Source organism: Falco cherrug, chromosome 7, assembly GCF_023634085.1.
Source record: "Falco cherrug isolate bFalChe1 chromosome 7, bFalChe1.pri, whole genome shotgun sequence".
Taxonomy (NCBI): Eukaryota; Metazoa; Chordata; class Aves; order Falconiformes; family Falconidae; genus Falco; species Falco cherrug.
The window spans coordinates 11,475,418-11,492,552 of record NC_073703.1 but is presented as its reverse complement, the minus strand read 5'-3'; the positions used below and the strand labels follow the sequence as shown (position 1 = coordinate 11,492,552).

At 48.1% G+C, this 17,135-nt stretch overlaps 1 protein-coding gene across 4 annotated transcripts in view; it reads left to right on the top strand.

Moving 5' to 3' along the window:
* NTRK3 (neurotrophic receptor tyrosine kinase 3) overlaps positions 1-17,135 on the top strand; it is a 232,138-nt gene that overhangs the window by 177,819 nt on the left and 37,184 nt on the right. For 3 of the 4 annotated variants that reach the window (XR_008733243.1, XM_005436616.3, XM_005436617.4), the window contains exons 14-15: positions 1,806-1,978; positions 7,613-7,856. Coding sequence is in view for 2 of the 4 variants with exons in the window: in XM_005436616.3 (XP_005436673.1) it covers positions 1,806-1,978; positions 7,613-7,856 (417 nt within the window). In the remaining 2 variants the exon portion in view is untranslated. The remainder of the gene's footprint in view (positions 1-1,805; positions 1,979-7,612; positions 7,857-17,135) is intronic. The other variant, XR_008733244.1, reaches the window with a different exon arrangement.

Genomic DNA, 17,135 nt, shown 5'->3' with positions numbered 1-17,135 from the left:
TGTTAGGTTTTTAATATTTTGTGTGTGTGTGTGTGTGTGATATTTACAAACTTACAGTCCTAACACCTTGTAGAAATGATTGTGTGTGAAGGAGAGGAAACCTAAACTCGCTGCAGCTTGAAATATTACATGCAGGAAAAACAGGGAGAAAGAGTGATGGGGGAGGGGATTCTTTTCCGGGGGAAAAATAGGGTAGCATCTACATTATGAAGATATTAAATGACTAAAAGTAATAGTGTGCCTGAGATAAGGATGGATGCTTTGCCATCTGCACCGTGTAGCTAACATCCATCTAAATACCTCTAGCCAAGCTATCCCAGAGGACATAGCATTAAAATAAAATTATGCCATGTGACTGGCAGTTTGGGGGCAGAAGAAGGAGATGAGTCTGTGTCCTAAGGCTTGGGTGAAAGCCTCAGAGCAGATCTGCTCCGAGGGGGAAAAGCACCTGCTCTGGAGGATGCCCTGCTGCGCTGTGCCTGGCGTTGCATCCAGCAGTGCCGGGGACCCGCCGCGGGTGTGCTACCAGCCTGCTCGGCCCCTTCCCTTCTGCACAGCTTTCTGATGCTGAACGTCCCTTTTTGCACATAAATTGGAGCCTGCACATGCTGACGCCACCTCTCCCGTCCTCACGGGGAGATTGAAGGCATGGGGAAGAAGGGGCAGGTGTATTTGTGTGTAGGTAAGGGGAGAGACACCTAGCGTCCCCCACCACTGAGGGGGAACCGGTGCGCATCAGATTGAATCTGGACATAACTGGAACAAGTTGTCTTGAATCCTTTTCGACTCCTGTTAGGCTGCACAGTTAAAGCCAGAACTGGTACTAAACAGTCCCGGCATGTGGAGGATGGGGAGAATGAAACCAACATGCAGCAACTCAAAACCAGAATTGCTTCTTCATTTCCTTAAATGTTTTCAAAGACCGTGCTGATTCTCCTGGCCATCCCATCTCATCAAATGTTCTGGACTTCAACTATTTTACTAAGTGCCATCCCTCGGTACCCTGGGATGACAACATGCTGCTCTCAAACTAGCTCTGCGATGCAACTGCACAATAGCGCACGGACGAGCCAGAGTCCAACCCTGCGGAACTCTCCCCAGTCACCGGCTGCACCCACAGCAACATCTTCATAGCAACCCTGTGACGTCGGGCCGGTCCACACAGCCTGGAGCCTGCAAGCTCCCCTGCAACGGCAAAGTGGTGTGCTCAAATGTGGAAGATGAGATATTCTCAGTAAGGATACCGATTTCAGCATCAGTCTGCCAGGGGAGCTGTTATAAACAGCAGGGAATAAAAACATGATTTTAAAAATTATGAGAAAAGACTTGACAGTGTCCTTCTTCAGAGGCAGTTTGAAAAATCCACACAATAACTGCACAGCCAGGCAAATCCATCTTCTGAATAAAGGCAGTGTAGTCAGCTATTTCAAAATAAAAGACAGATAGCAAGGACTGGCTGGCTCAGGAATTTAATAATAATAAGATATGAAGCCATTCACCCCTAGGTCACCAGTACAAATCCTGCCCAAGCTGGGAATAATTGGAAGCTATTACCCTCTGAGGCATGTTTGCTGCTGCCTTGGAAATGAGTTGGGGAATCTGCTGGGCTGGTAACAACACGAACGAAACGCTGAGGTGGTGCCACCAGCACCTACCACCAGCCTTCCCAGTGCAACTGGTGCAAGTGGTGGCAGTGGTTTGTCTCCCCTCTTTTCCTCACCGGTTCTTCTGCAATGCTGTGGCCTATTTGTTCCTGCTTTGCCCTGACCTGAGCCCACCCTGTCCGTATGTGTCCCTTCTTTCAGGCGCTGAAGGACCCCACCTTGGCAGCCCGCAAGGATTTCCAGAGGGAGGCAGAGCTGCTCACCAACCTGCAGCATGAGCACATCGTCAAGTTTTATGGCGTGTGTGGTGATGGTGACCCGCTCATCATGGTCTTTGAGTACATGAAGCATGGTGACCTGAACAAATTCCTGAGGTATGTGTGAAGGAGGGCACAGGAGATACTGTACAGCTGCTCTGCAGCCTCAGTGTGGCTTGTTATGCATGTGGCTTGTTATATATGGTGCACTTGCGGTGCACCGGCGACACCATTACTGCATGGATGCTGGTGAGCTGAGTAATGATGGCCAGCTGTTCCAAGGACAGCTGCTAGGAGATGATGGTCCTCACCAGATTTGGTGCTTTATTAGCCCTGTCCCAGCATTTCCTCTTAGATAGTCCCAGGGACAGTCCCTGTGAGCTATCGAAACCAGACTTCTCCCACTCCAGCGAGTCTGAAGCTGCAGGAAGGGTGACTGCAATCCCTCCTTGCCCTGGGTGGGTAGAAGGACATGAAGCCATGGCTGTCAGCAGCTCCAAGTCCCATACACCCAGCAAAGCCATGCCCTGCTGAAGCAGGAAGGCCGCTTGTCACCACTCCCCATGTCACCCAGTGCCTGGTTCAACAGCACAGGAATCAAAGTACTCTTCTGAGAAATTTGCTGGAGCCCTTGGTATAATTGGTATTCTGGGCATTTACTGATCTCTAGTTCTCATTCCTATATTCAGAAAAGACCTGAGAAACATTGGAAGGGTCTCGGGTGGTGCCTGCGGAGTCCATCCCTGGTCCTTGCTCCCTAAGCCTCATCAGACAGAGTTTCTGACTGAGATACAGAATAGCCTAACCTGTGGCACCACGCTACTCAAGAAGCCAGGCGAGGCCTGACAAAGTGCTGTAATTGCCTTCCCTGCCTCTAGAGAGATGCAAATTGCCGGAGTGTCTCCCCCCTCCCCAATCATCACTCAGCCATTTCATCAGTGCGACACAGATCATTTGTGTGCCCTGAATCCGCCAGCGCTGAGGGGCAGGGAGCAACCGTGGGAGGATGTTTGTGGTGCTGTTCTCCCACGATACAGAAATTACGCTCCGAAACATGCGTGCAAGTGGAGTGGTACTTACCTCTTGAAATAATTAGTAGTTTTATTTCCCAGTATTTAGAAAATTGGACCCTTGGTATTTTCCTGTTTTGACTGCTAAGTGTGAACAAGTTTGCAGCAGGAACAAGACGCTTGAGCACAGCAGGTCTAGACCTGGCGTTGGGATACACTCGATTTTTTTCCCACCATCACAGTCTGTTTCTGACCAGGTAATACAGGTCCTTCCCTGAGGTCTTTATTTCTGAGCGATCAGCTCTACCACAAGAGCTATGGGGAAGAACCCCAGAGGTTTCTTCTTTCCTCTGCCAAGCAGTGCCAGACTGCCTGCAGCTCCCATGGGGCATTCGCAGGGCAGTGGCTGGGCTGGGAACATCCCTGCACTGGTTTCCCTCCTTATTTTGTCATAGTTGTAGGTAGATTGAATACAATTTTATAGCTCAGACCCTGTCTCAGGCTCTGGGTAGTTGTCACCCTTGGCAAGGTAGGACAAGTGAAGGCTGATGCTATGCTAGCTTTGCAGAGCTCCTCAGACCCACATTCAAGGGGGAGCAACCTTGCTTACTCTAAGAGCCTCTCTCCTGGCACGCTGTCTTGCAGGGACTCAGTGCCCCCCTAGCAGCAGTGGATTAAGCTCTGCCTACAGGCACGAAAGCCGTGCATTGGCCTGAAATGGTGTTTAGTGCAGGCTGGAGATGCAGCATTAAGGACAGAGCCTTGGCCTCGTGACTGGAGCGTGAGAAGCTGTGTTCCTGAAGTGCTTCACAAAGAAAAGCAGAAAATTGACCCATCTTTTTTCCTGGCAGAATCAGCAACTTTCTTCTCCTTGGAGGAGATAGACATTACAGCTGAGGCATAGCCTCCTTCACTGCTCTAGTTCACCGTCCAAACCACGCTGTCTTGCTGTCTCAGAGAGATCTCTTGTGCCCACTGCCAATGCCTTGTGGAATTGTTTCACGCAACAGTGTGCTCCTAAGGCTGATATCATGCTGGAGCCATGGACCCCCTCACCCCCATGTCCCAACACTGCCTTGGGACTTATCTGAGAAACAGTCTGGCCTCCCAGAGCCTGTCCTGGTGTCACTGGAGAAGAAAGATCCTTGTTGTATTATCTTTGGCCGTTATGACGGAAAAGATATTTTCCAGATGTGTGGTCCCTGGGATTGCAGCCTCTCATCTTCCAGCTGCATTTAGCTGCCAGCTTCTCCTTTGCATGCAGCTATGAGCTCCCTTCTCTGCATGTTGGTGTGTGATAGGCGGTGAAAGCCCTTTGTGTCCCAAAGGAAGCTGGCTTTTGGGACAAGGGTGCATATAGCCAGCAAACGGGTACTCAAAACGCCTAAGAGAGCGTATAAAAAAAAGCCTTGGGCTTTGTTTGTCAGGTCAGATATCTGCTCGTGGGAAACTCTGGGGGACAGGGGCTGCCAGGGGGCCAGAGAGGGTTGGTGGTGCAGGAGTGCCTGGCATCCTTCAGCAAGCAGCTTTTATTGCGGCATGGTTCACCAGCCCACAGCAGGAGAGGGGAGCTCGCAGGCTCTGGAGGCCAGGGACACTGGGAGTCTGTAGGAGACACTCAGACGGACTTTTCCCAATTGTAACTGCAGAAATCGGAGAAGTGGTAAAACAGAAGAGGTTTGCTTTAGACCCAGTTTCCTTGAGAAAAGCACAATAAATAAATCCCCCTAAGTGTTGTTAGATCTTTGTGTGCTTTCCAGAGAAGGGAATTTTACTGGTTTGTAAAATGAACTGGTGTGGCAAGGGGAAGCACTAGGATCAAGACCTACCAGCTGGATTAGAGGTGGCATGTATTGGGATGGCTCCACATGCCTCCCAGGGCCCTGGCGTGTAAGATCATTGCTAGTGGTGCAACAACTTACTCTGCTGTCTGCACCAGGGGAGTCTGCAATCATGGTGTCCGCGCTAATAGAAACGGGATAGTGAAGAGATCCTGCCGTGGAGAAACAGGGGCATGCTCTCCAGGGAGCGTGGTGTCCCTAGGGCTGGTGCACACAGGGGCTGAAGGCTGCCTGTAGGTTGTGTGTGTGGCAAGGCTGGGTGCTCCTTGGCACACAGACCCGCTGCTCGGGAGTCTGCAGCAACTGCCTTTTCCCTCTGCTCACCACCTATGTTCATTGCTTCCTCCTTTTCCTTCCATCACTGGCTTTTTAGTGTTTGTTTTCTGTCTGTGACAGTAGCAGGTTTGAAGTAGGGATATTTGAACATTGCCATTACAGACCATCTTTGCAGTCTATAGTAAGTTGTTGTCATTTGCTGTTAACTCAGACAGGCAATAGATGTTGTTAGAAAAGTTGCAAAGTTCTGATGTTTCTGTGTCAGCCCTTCCAGTGAAGCAGCCCCACAGTCAGACTGTCTTGGGACAGAAAGAGGAATGTCAGCAGAGGAAGCCAGAGGGGTGATTTTCTTCCCCACATTGACAAAAGCCTCCATGACTCCATAATGGAAAAAAACCCCAAGAGTTCTTTAACAGGAGATCCACCCAATTTTATAGCCTCTCTATAAAACCGAATAAACCCCTTCCCCCAAGAAAAGATGGGCAGGTCCTTCTCATATTCTCTGTAGGCTTCTTGACACAACTAAATGTAATAATATCCTTCCTGTTAATCTCATAAATGTGTTGATACTTCGTTCTTCTGGACTATAATCATGTAGGATGGAGAAAGGGGGGGGAAAGAAGTGTATGTACTATATAGGACATACCGAGATGTGTCCTATATAGTAGGATGTACAAAGAGCCAGTGAAATAAAGGCGTCGGCTGGCTATTTTTTAAACATCGCCTGTTCTTTTCAGACACACATTTCTTTGGAGCCCATTACTGTATTTGGAAAAGCTGGCAGTAATGAGATAGTAATATATCCTTCATTTCTCACCTAGGAATGTTTACCTTTGATGACAACAGGTATCAACTGCAGCTAAATATGGTGTAACTGCAAGGCATGACTGGTACAAACTGTTCGCCACAGTTTTAGAAGCTATTGTTTGTCCTGCTTTGCTGTTTTTAGCTACCCTGCTCAGTCCTGGCTCAGCTTCACCTGCTGTCAACGTCTGTTGTCACCACCAGGTAATTTCCTGGGGTAAACCCATCTGTGGGCTGTTTAAATAAGACATCGAGCAGTCATTTCTGCATACACTCTTCTACAGCTTCTCCTTGCCCTCAGCAGTTCTACCAGCGTGATGCTGCTCCCACCATGTCCAAGATGCCTCCGGCAGCCCCAGCCCTGCTGCCCACAGTGCTGCTCCCAGCCAGCTCATCCCACATTCACCGCAGCATCACCCACTCATGGCTCACAAAAAAACACTCCTGGCTCCCAAGCGCTCATTTCTGGAGTTCCTCTCCTCTTCCAGCTGTCCCTTCTACCAGCAGGGACCTTCAGAGCCATGTTCCCAGTGGTAGGGCAGCAGGAGGTAGCTGAAGAGGGGGGCATTTGAAAAACTATCAGTTGAGCCCCAAACACCTGGGTGCTAATCCCTTTGGGGCATCCTCAAGTCCAACAGAGCAGTCAGGGAACAGAGATGAAGGAGGGAAACAGTTTGGATCTTGCTGTGCACTGTTCGGTCCCATGTCAAGAAGGAGGGAAATCTCTGTATGTGCAGTTTCAATTTGCTGCCTCTCTCTGGGGTTATTGCTGATGACAGGGGTGAAATGCCAAGAATCGTTTCAAAGAGAACAGTATGAAAGCCTCAAAGGAAATACTGTGCTGCAGTCTTAGTCACAAGGAGGAAGGTCACAGCAAAATCTCTTGCTTTTCCCTAAATATGAGGGCTTTTGTTATTCCACCTTCACACAGGCTACCACAGGGTGAGCTCTACCAGGGGAAGAGACATCACAGAGGGAGTACGGCAAAGACAGGCTGGGTACACAGCCAGGAAGGGTACTAAAAAGGGGACAGGACAGGAATGAGACTGACCTTAAGTCCTGCATTTACAATGCACTTGGTTCAGCAAACTATTTCCTTTTGTTGCTCAGGATGTTCTCTGCATCTGCTGACATCCAGGTCTAACCTTTGCACCTGTGCTCGTGCCTTCACAGTTCACGGTACCTGTGTTACATCTGGGATAGCTTATGGTACAAAAGGTATTCTCCAGCCATGAAGCTGCTGGTGTTCCTCTGAAACCTTTTCTATGATCTCTGGCTGTATTGATATCAATCAGGGGGTGGCTGGTTGGTCATACAGTGTTTGGAGGAAATAGAGGAGGTTGGTTGGAACTAATAAAGATACTAAGTAGCAAGAATATGATGGCTGTGGAGGAAAAGGGGGTGATATCTCTTCCTTTGGGAAGGTTTCCAAGGTGTAAGAATTAACTGGAGCAAATGTAAATATCTGGAGCCTCATTAGTTTTGCATAGGTCTTGCCAGAGAAGAATGTCCAAGTTGCATCAAGCCAATGTTCCCTCTGTCTTGGCAGTCTGTCTCTACCTGTAGCTGTAAGAAGTTGTTTGCAGCAGAGTAAGGATAGGATAAGGATATATGGTACCCACTCACACCCCGAATGTTCCCCCAACCTCCTGCTCTCTTAAGCTTTTCTTTTTTTCTTTCCACTGGAGCTGTGTGTACATCCTCACAGTGCAGCTGGGAGCTAGTCCCCACCCCAGCAGGAACAGCGACAGTGTGGGATTCCTGTCTCCTGCTCACTTTTGAGACCCAACTCTATGCTTTTTGCTTCTTCCTCCCTATAGGGCACATGGCCCAGATGCTATGATCCTCGTGGATGGGCAGCCGCGACAAGCCAAAGGGGAGCTAGGGCTATCTCAGATGCTCCACATCGCTAGCCAGATCGCCTCTGGAATGGTGTACCTTGCCTCCCAGCACTTTGTCCATAGAGACCTGGCCACCAGGAACTGCTTGGTCGGAGCCAACCTGCTGGTGAAGATTGGAGACTTTGGGATGTCAAGAGATGTCTACAGCACTGATTACTACAGGGTAAGGCAGCTCCAGCACAGTCTGATGCTCAGAGCAAAGGGAGACTAGGAAATGTTACAGTAAATCAGTTTTTGGAGCTCTTGGGCTCACTCACTTGGTTATTCCCTCACTGAAACACGCACACAGGTGTTGATCAGGCATCCCTGAGTCCTTATTCCTTTTCAGTCCTGGGCATGCTTGTAGCTCAGACATCCATACAGATGCCTACACACAGAGCTCTCTGTGATACCCCAGCACACAGTCACACGCTTTGGGATGGCTCTGAAGTCATCCCATTCTTTCCTCCTATTTTTTCTCCCTCTTATTTGAAGACCTTGATAAATTAAAAGTAATCCAAAGAGATGACAAAGACTACAGACCGTGACCTCTGGTGTTAGATTAAAGAAACTTAATACAGGGACCTAGAGAAAAGGCAACTGAAAGACTGACTGATAAGTGCCTAAGATGTGGAAGAGGAAATAATAGGCAATTTGGGTTCAACCTCAATACATTTTTTTCCAGCAGGGTCATCATTTAGACAAAGGAATAATTTGTCAGAGGTAGGTTGCTGAGGGTCTGTCATTAAAGAAGTTCAGGAAGCAACTAGATAAAAATGCCTGGGTTTAGTGCAGAGGCTAATCCTGCACTCGTCTCTGGGGACAGACTCAATGACTCAGAAATGCCTTTCCAGCCTTTTCTGCTGTGATTTGTGCTCGCACTGTCCCCTTGTCTTGCACACTCCCTTTGTACCTGTCTGCACGGCCCTATGTGCCTGGGATGGCAGCCTCCCTGGGGGGGACAGCCTGTTTCTCACCCTTCCTCATCTACAGGAGCATCTGTGATGTGCAGAGCGTTTGAAGCACACTGGAGCAGGCATTTGTTGCTGGGCCATCCACCAGCAGGGAAGGGCTTTTCAGGCAAAGGAGCAGTGGTTTCTAGCTTGATGCTTGGACTAAGGCGGGTTTACTTCTTGTTGCAACATGGATGTTTGGCTTTGAGGATGATTTCTATCAGCTACCCTAGAAAGGGTTGACCTGAGGTCTTGATCTGATTCAGAAGGTTTTCTTTATAAGATAGGCAGCTGTCAAGTGGAGTTACTGTGTTGGGGAGGAGGAAAAATGTGACCAGATTTCTGCTGAGACATATCACATCTCCCAGCCCAGGACACTGGCTTATCACTAAGTTTAATTACTAGTGAGGGAGCCAATCTTCACCTTGCAGCACAAGAGCCCATGTTGGGAAAAGATCTCGGTGCAGTTACTGGGCAGTGATGAGGGAAGAGAGGTGGCTATGACCCCATCACTGATGAAACTTCAGGAAGGAAAGAGTAAGAAAGAGCCCAGGGGAGGATGAGAAGCGGCCCACACCATCACCCATGCTCTTGCCTGCCTCCTTTCCTTCAGCTCTGTTAGATCTACCCCAGCCACAGTCAGTGTCAGACCGCTTGAGACAATCCCAGCCAAGCTTGTTCTCCTGCAGCACTGAGAGCTCTCTGTGCAATGGGAGAATTTGCTGCTGCTAACATGTGAAGGCTGGGAGGGGGCCCCAAAACCTGAGAACTGATATGATCTCTACAGTCTAGTTTTTTGTTGTGGGCGTTCTTGTCCTCTCTGTAGTGGTGTGTTGTAGACCTCATCCTGTGTGTGCAAAACACTTTGCTGAGGATTGCTCCATGGTATCTCGTGCAGTGTTGTAAGGCTTTTTAGTGAATTTTTCTCTGCTAACACAAATTGCCATGTGTGACCAAAGTAGTAACTGGTTGTCACCTGTTTACCAGAGCAAGAGCTGAGCTGCAGACCAGCACAGCCTGTTGTTCTTAGTTGATTTTCCTTTGTCTGTTTTCACTGACTTTTTGTACTTCTGAAACCCTTGATCAGTTAGACTGTGGTCTGCATGCATGGAGGCTTTTTCTCCAAAAGTCCAAAAAAGGGTCCTAGCATAATAAGGTTCTGATTGCCCAAATTTACATTGGTGGCAGGAGGGGCAGAGGGTTTATATGACTTGCCCAAGGCCAAAGCAGAATTCGGTGGCGGAGCTGGGCAGCCCACCCAGGCTGTATATCCCCCCCAGCAAAAAGCAGGGGCCAAGTGCCCTTCATCCCTTCTCCAGCCACAGCCCAACCACACTCCTCCCAGCACATGAGAAGAACCCAAATAGGTTCATTTCTCAATCTCCTTCTCTAATCACGACCTTGTGGGACATGTTTACCAGGAGAGCACACGGAGCTGATCGCGTTATTCAGCCTCATGGCTATGTGACAGTCTCTGTCCTTCCCCATGCACCCCTGTCTCGTACCTGTCCTCTTCTCTCCCTGTGCCTTTGCACGGAACTGCTGCATTCATTCTCTGCAAGAACTGCTGTAAAATTTGGTGTCTCTGGACTGGGAAATCTATTTGGTTTCTGTGTGGCAACCTGCACTTCTAAGTTCCCTATGAACAAGAGCAATCAAGCCTTTGAGCAGAAACCTGCTTGTGACACTAATGAAGCCACATGGGGCTCATGTGAATTGACTGTGTTAGACTTGTAACTCTGGTATCTAGAAGCAGCATTTGCTTTCTCCTGCAAATGTAGGTGAGAAAAACTATATAGCTTCGCAACAGTTGTGCATTTGTGCTCTGTCTTCCTCACAGTCTTAATTCCTAACATCCCCATTCCTTGCATGAAAACTGGCTCTTCAAGGCTCCTGAGACAATCCCTTTAAGTGCACAGGCCTATCATAAAATTCACCAAGGTATCCTAAGTGAGGGCTTTTGAATGGATATAGACAGAGAGAAAAGGAGCCCAAGTGCAAGAACCAAACTGCTCCTGGGTCTCACCTATGTAAGATGGAGATGTGGCTGAAGAGTTGAACTTTGGAACTCTTTGGTGTTGTCCATGGTTATATCTGCAGCCTGCCCGGTGAAATTCCCAAGTCCGATTCTCAGTGTTTGTGCACAGCAGCTTTCCCCTGCTGACAGCCTGCCATTCCCACCAGTAGGACCTGGAGCAAAGTTCTGCTTCAGGTGATTTCTAGAGAATACTGCGTGGTGTATCTAAGCTGCAGCCTAGGGAAAATACTATAATTTGTCATTTTCTGGGAACACAGTGAAGGATTCCACCTCAAAGCTGAGACAAAGTGACAGGTCTGGAGCTCTCTGCAAGCAGACTCACTTCAGTCCACTGGGTCCCCGTGTTTGCTCTTGCCCAGGCCCCATGAGCATGGATAACTGGGCACGTGGATATGTAAGCATGTTCCAGGCTGAGGATTAGCTCCTAGCCATTTCCTTTCTTTCCCATTTTTAATCTTTTAAAACAAAGAAAGAACACCATCTGGCTCCTGCATTTGTGGGATGCTAAAGTGCTTTAACAAAGGTGAACTGCTTAATTTCCTGTTACACATTTGGATACAGAAACCAAACATTTGTGTAACAAAAGCAGCAGAAAGGCTTGTTTCCCCTCTCCACGAGGCTCTCCATGTTCTGCCTGAAGACAGATGCGTCCTTTTCCTTGTACATCACAGAGGGATCCTGTCAGCTGTTGCCTTTAAACCTTCTTTCAACAAGACAGGATGGAGAGACGATGGTTGTGGAGGTGGTGGGGAGAGGTGGAGCAGCATCTGATTAGAAAGCAGAGGAAAGTGGAGGGACTGGGGAGATGGAGAAGTAGCCCAGCTTCTGTGTGAAGAGTAAAGGCGGGGATGCTGAAGAAGCATTTCTGTGATGTGTTGTGTAATGTGCTGTGCAATCTTTGGTGTGGGTCTCTGTGGGAAGGCAGGATGAAATATATCCATATCGGAGAGAAAAGATTTGGGCGGATTTAGTTTTCCTTGTTGTTTTCTTTAAAAAAATGTGTGAGTAGGCGATTTTTTTAGGTATGACTCAGGACTGTGACAGCAGGTGGTGGGACGCTGCAGGTCAGGGACATTGTGCCTCAGCCAAGTTGAATGTGTCATGGAGACTACAGCAAGTCAGCACATGGTGCCTGCCCAGTGCTGCCCAGGGAGCTGGAGGCTGTCACGGCGGCTGGGGTGGGGGCTGTCCAGAGCAGAGGGCATCACCAGAGCTGGGCTTAGGACCCCCAGCTGCTCTTTCACCCAGCAGACTGGGGGCTGGTTGCTCCCAGAGCCCTTCTGTGGCTCTGAACTCACCTGAGCTCCAATAAAACCCAGATCATTTTCCTTTTGTCCCCCAAAATGTGTAATTCAATTCCAAAACAAAATCGTGTGGCAGCTGTCCAGGGAAAGGGCACTACTTCTTCATCTTTAGAAGAGAACACAGTCTTAAATCGTAGTCAATGGTCCTTAATAACTTCCAAGGTAACATCCTGATGTGGGTGGGACATCAGCAGTGAAGACACATGTTGCATAGGGGAAGGATTTATGTAGGCATTAAACCTCATTAAGACAACCCTGTGGCCAGACCTCCTGTGTCCTACCCTTCTGGCATCCTGCCCCAAATCCTGGGCTGGGCTTAAAATCACTTGGGGACTTAGCTCCATCCTTTCCTGGAGGTTTGTCCTGAGTGTTCTCCTGGTCACAGTTCGTCGTGCAGAGGACACCTGCTTGTCAAAAAAAAGGCACATGCAGGATTTGCAAAGGGCTCCGAAAATACGTTTCTATTTCTAGCAACAGAGAGCTAAACATAATAACAAAAAATGCTCCCTGTTTCTGTGTCCTTACCACTCTGGAGCATTGTTTGGGTTTGGGAGAGACAAGGTTTGCAGGAAGAAGTAATATCTTTTAATAGAACATACGATATTGTTGGAGGGGGAAGAAGAATGAATTTTAGACACGTAAACCCTCTCTGAGCTCTTTTTTGTTTGTTTGGGTTTTTTTGGTTTGGTTTTTTTTTTTTTTTTTTCCAGTAGTATCAGTTGGTTTAATAAAAGATTAATATTTCTTCCTATGAACCTTGGCTCTCACATCAGAACCAAAACATTTCTGCTATAACTTTGGCCTTAGGTCAGTGTTCTTTAAAAAGTCTAGGATCCCTCTGGCTGATGCCTCCTGCTGCAAAGTATGAAGGTTTACTGTGTAAACATTTTTTTTTCTCTTTCTTTAAAATGTCTAGCAAAACCCCTGCATTCTTGGTAATTTTCAGTACCCATTGTCAGGTTGCTTTCTGATGACCATCTCCCATCTAGACCATCTCTTATTTTAGTTTGTCTGCTCTGGAGTTCAGAATTGTTTTCTTTTTCCTGGGTACAGTCTGTTATTTTTCCAGTGAAGTTTCCATGCAAGTAATAGATCATTGGGGTTTAGCAGCTGCCTGAGTTGTACTCCTTTTGAAGCTCATTCAGCATGGTATTAAGACTAATACACCAACCTCATATTGAAAGTAGATTTGCTCTGACCCTTGCTCTCCTAGATAGAGGGTCCTTAAACAATCACACCATCATTGAACAGTGCTCTCTGTTCACAGCAGCTTTGAACTCTCTGGAGAGATTTGGCTGTACTCTCCCACCAGCATTTTTTGTGCATCCTTGCTAGGGCCCCTTAATGCCTGTGTGTATCCTTCAGTTGTACACCACCTACTTCCAAGTCCCCTGATGCTCTCTTCGTTGCTTTGCTATCCATCTCGTGGAGCACGTTTGCAGCGTGGGAGATCAATCCTAGGAGAGGGAAACTGCTGCCCAGCCCTGTTAGCACCAGGATGGAGCCCTGCAATGAGCGTGCTAGGGCTCTGCAGCATCGCTTACAAAGGGGAACGCGACAGGCAGAGGGGAGGAAAACTCCCTCTGAATTTCTGTCTGGGATATGTTACTGACTCACTTTGTGGGAATAAAAAAGCTGCCACCCTCAGGTTTTACAGTAGACCTGGTGTACACTAGCAGGGGTAGTCATCTCCAGAGATAGAGTGAGCCGGGTTTGGTGCACCCAGACCTTGTGCTCAGGCTCTGCTTCAGTGCCGATGGGTGGGGGAAGGAAAGCTCCGTCCCCGGCCGTGCTGGCTGTTGTGTGGGATCTTGTGTAACTGGTACAATGCGTGTGCCGCATTCAGCTTCCGACATCAGTACCATTTCTAGCACCAAAGCTGAGCATTGCCTTTTGTCTCTTCTACCCCTTCCCTGAGGTGAAAAACATAACACAGTACTCTTTCTCTATCCTTTCTGCTTGGGCATTGGGAAGGGTTTGTCTCTGTAAATATGTTCCGCTGAGGAAAGGACTTAGAAGTGAAAAGTACTTTAATTTTCTCCTGTACCAATTGGGATCCTGGAGACCATGTCTTGATTTGTCTACCTACATAAGTGAGTGCAAAGAAGTCTCGTAGTGACCTGGAGATGTGACCTGGGGTCCCCTAGTACTGATACAGATGGGCCAGCCAGGCAGAGCCACAGTCTTGCTATGTGCAGGACCCTGTACCTGCTGCTGAAAGTATTGCATGCCCGTCTCAGCATCTGTTTACCCCATGGGTCCCATCACCCCACCCCCTGATTTGTTGTTTCTTTCCTTGTTGTCATTGCCATCATTCCCTCTAGATGAAACCTGTTTCCCCATGAGGTGCAGGTGGCTCGTGCCGTGGTGCCTCACAGCTGCCCTGACTGGTGGTTTAGGGGCAAAAGAAGCAATTTCTCCCTACGTTGCAGTTGGGGGGGAAACAGGGGATGTGAGGGAACCACTCAATGTGGGTGCATGGGTTAAGTGTCTCTGTGCCTGTCCTGATATGTTTTGCGTGCAGGAAAAGTCAGTGTGATATTGAATGTCCTGGTCTTTGATATCTCTGTGGCTCATAAAAATCTCTGCAAATTGAATTTGCGGCACAGTAGCTTATCTCCTGGAAGGAAGATGTAACAGCATCATCTTGTGTTTTAGCCAGACATTTTTCCTCAACACTTCCCCATTTCTGCACTGAGGAAAGAACAAATGTTGAGTCTTTCTGTTTTTTTCCCTTTCCTCCTGTTCAAAACATTAAGAGCCCTTCACACAAAGCAGCTCAAGTACAGAAGAATTAATTGGGGAAATTAGGTTGTGTTGTACTTCTGGCATTTTCTCAGAAATGGTAACTACCCTAATTCTCTACCCTGCCAAGACCTCCACCTGCACCCTGTTTCCCCCCTCCCCTTTTCCTCACTGTATACCTGTCTTTCTCCTGCTCGAGTTGCTGTTTTCATGCTGCTGCCATTTATTTCATTTCAGTAATGAGAGGGATGTGGCAGGTGAAGAGCTCTCATAATCTCATGACATCTTCTTTGAAGCACAGGCACAAAAGAGCAGTTTGTTTTGGGGAAATAAAACCTCCCTGCTATGGTACTTGACCTCCACGCTCATCTCTTCTCACGCCTGGGATATGTCGCTGCTGCATTGCAAGTCATTTGGCTCAGATTTGTTGTTTAATATCGTCTCCATATTCATGCAAACACTGACCTCAATGCTTAACCCTTCTGTGTTCCCCTCAAACCACCCAAACCTTCACACACTTACTGAGAGCTAATCAAACTTACAAACTTTCAATCAAAGCTCAGCCCCACTCCCAAGCATTTGAATTGAGGCTTTTGCTTTCTCTCAGTCATTGGATTTAGCTTCTTGATGGATTTTAACTGCTGGCTTTCCATTTGTGGAGGTCCTAGATGTAGCTGGATGGGGAAGAATTGTTTGTTGTTTGGTATTTCCTGGCCTAAAACACCTGGTGATGTACATGGGAGGTTTGGATTCAACGGTGGTGCAGCGCTGGGTAGTAAAGTGGTGGGACTCCTCGTCTCAGGAGATGATAGATGGCTTGAAAAAAGTGTTTGAACAGAACTGTAAAAGCAAAGTAATGTATCAGAGGCTATCAAACACAAAATACCTCCCATGTTTTCAAGAAATCTCTGGGCCACTGATTATTAAGGACTGGAGGATATTGTGGGACATAGGCTGTGGCCTCTTCCGTTTCCATACTCTCCCCTATGCATCTCTGACTGAGGTCAGGGTCCCAGCTGGCAGGACTTTGGCTGCTCTTAAAAGCTGTCCGAACTGATCTCTGTTTTCCTGGGAGGTGAGGAGAGTACTGGGAGTAACCAGTGAAATGCTGGACCCAGGTGAGGGGTAGTGCTTAACTACCAGGAACTGGGAGATCCAGTTCCATTCAGAAAGCTGGGATTGTTTCTCAGCGTAGCCAGACTACCCAAGCCTGTTCAGCTCTGCTGTGAAAACTTGAGACAGCAAGTTCCCTGCAGGGATTTCAGGAGCCTTTTCCTTCCCATAAAACTTAACTAGGGAGGGCAGGACTCTTTCCTGTTTCAGTGTCCCCTGGGTGCAGCCAACAGATCCAGAGAGGCAAGAGAAGCTACTTGTGCTCCCCACCCATCCTTGAGTAGTTCCCCTTCTCCCCGCCTTGACTGTGAAACTGTCTTTTTCCCCTGCTCTCTAATTTGTATTGTTCAAGTGTGGTTCCCAAGCGCTTGCTGGAGGCTGCCTGCATGCAATGTGCTCCCTTCCTCCCGCTGTCCCCACTCTGCACATCCCATTAACCTGAAAGCTGCGAGATACATGGAAAAGAGCACAGAGCCTAGTTTGAGCCAGAGAGCCTCTCCCACAGTGGACATCCATCCAAAACGTGTTCCTTCGTGGTGTCACCAGACACAAGGAAGGATTTTGTACAGGGCAGGACAGAGAAACTGGTGGTTCCTGGGTTTTACCAAGGTGGTTTGATTTAAACTGTAGCTAGAGCAGAAGGTGGAGAACCATATGCCAGCAAGCTTCATTATTCCAGCCCCAGGTAGACCAGAAAGAGTGTGTGTGCTCCTGTGCACACAGAAATTAACTGTTCCTACTTTGGAAGGCACAGCCACTTACAATCAAGGGAGACTTGGATGAGTAAAACTCTCTCCTCTCAACTTACCTATGTTGTTGGACCCATTTCCTCACTGCTTCCCAGCTGGCCAGTGACCACCTCTTGCCTTCCCATCTGCAGGACCATGATCTCAGCTCTCCTTTACCATCGGGAGAGCCATGAGATCACACATCAGTCGGGAAAGGTGGGGAGCATCCCCAGATCTCAGTATGGTCAGCAGAAGGAACTCGAAGCAAAGAAGTTATAAGGCAGTTTAGTGGGAGCACGTATAAATTATGCCTTGCTTCAAGGCAAACGGAAGACCTTCCTAGAAAAATTAAGATGTAAATAGCTTCATCATACTCCTTAATTAAGATGTTTGCATGGAAAAAGCATTGCCTTTCTTTTTTCCTCCTGATTCCTGCATGGTCAGAGTTTCCACAGGCTTTCCCCGCCTGGTCCCCCCCAGTTTCATAGTCACAGCCACAGAGAGCTCCACCACAGCAGCTGGATGGAGAAAGCCCCTGTTTGCAAGCAGCTGTCTTTAATGCACAGGCTGTTTAGGGCTAGG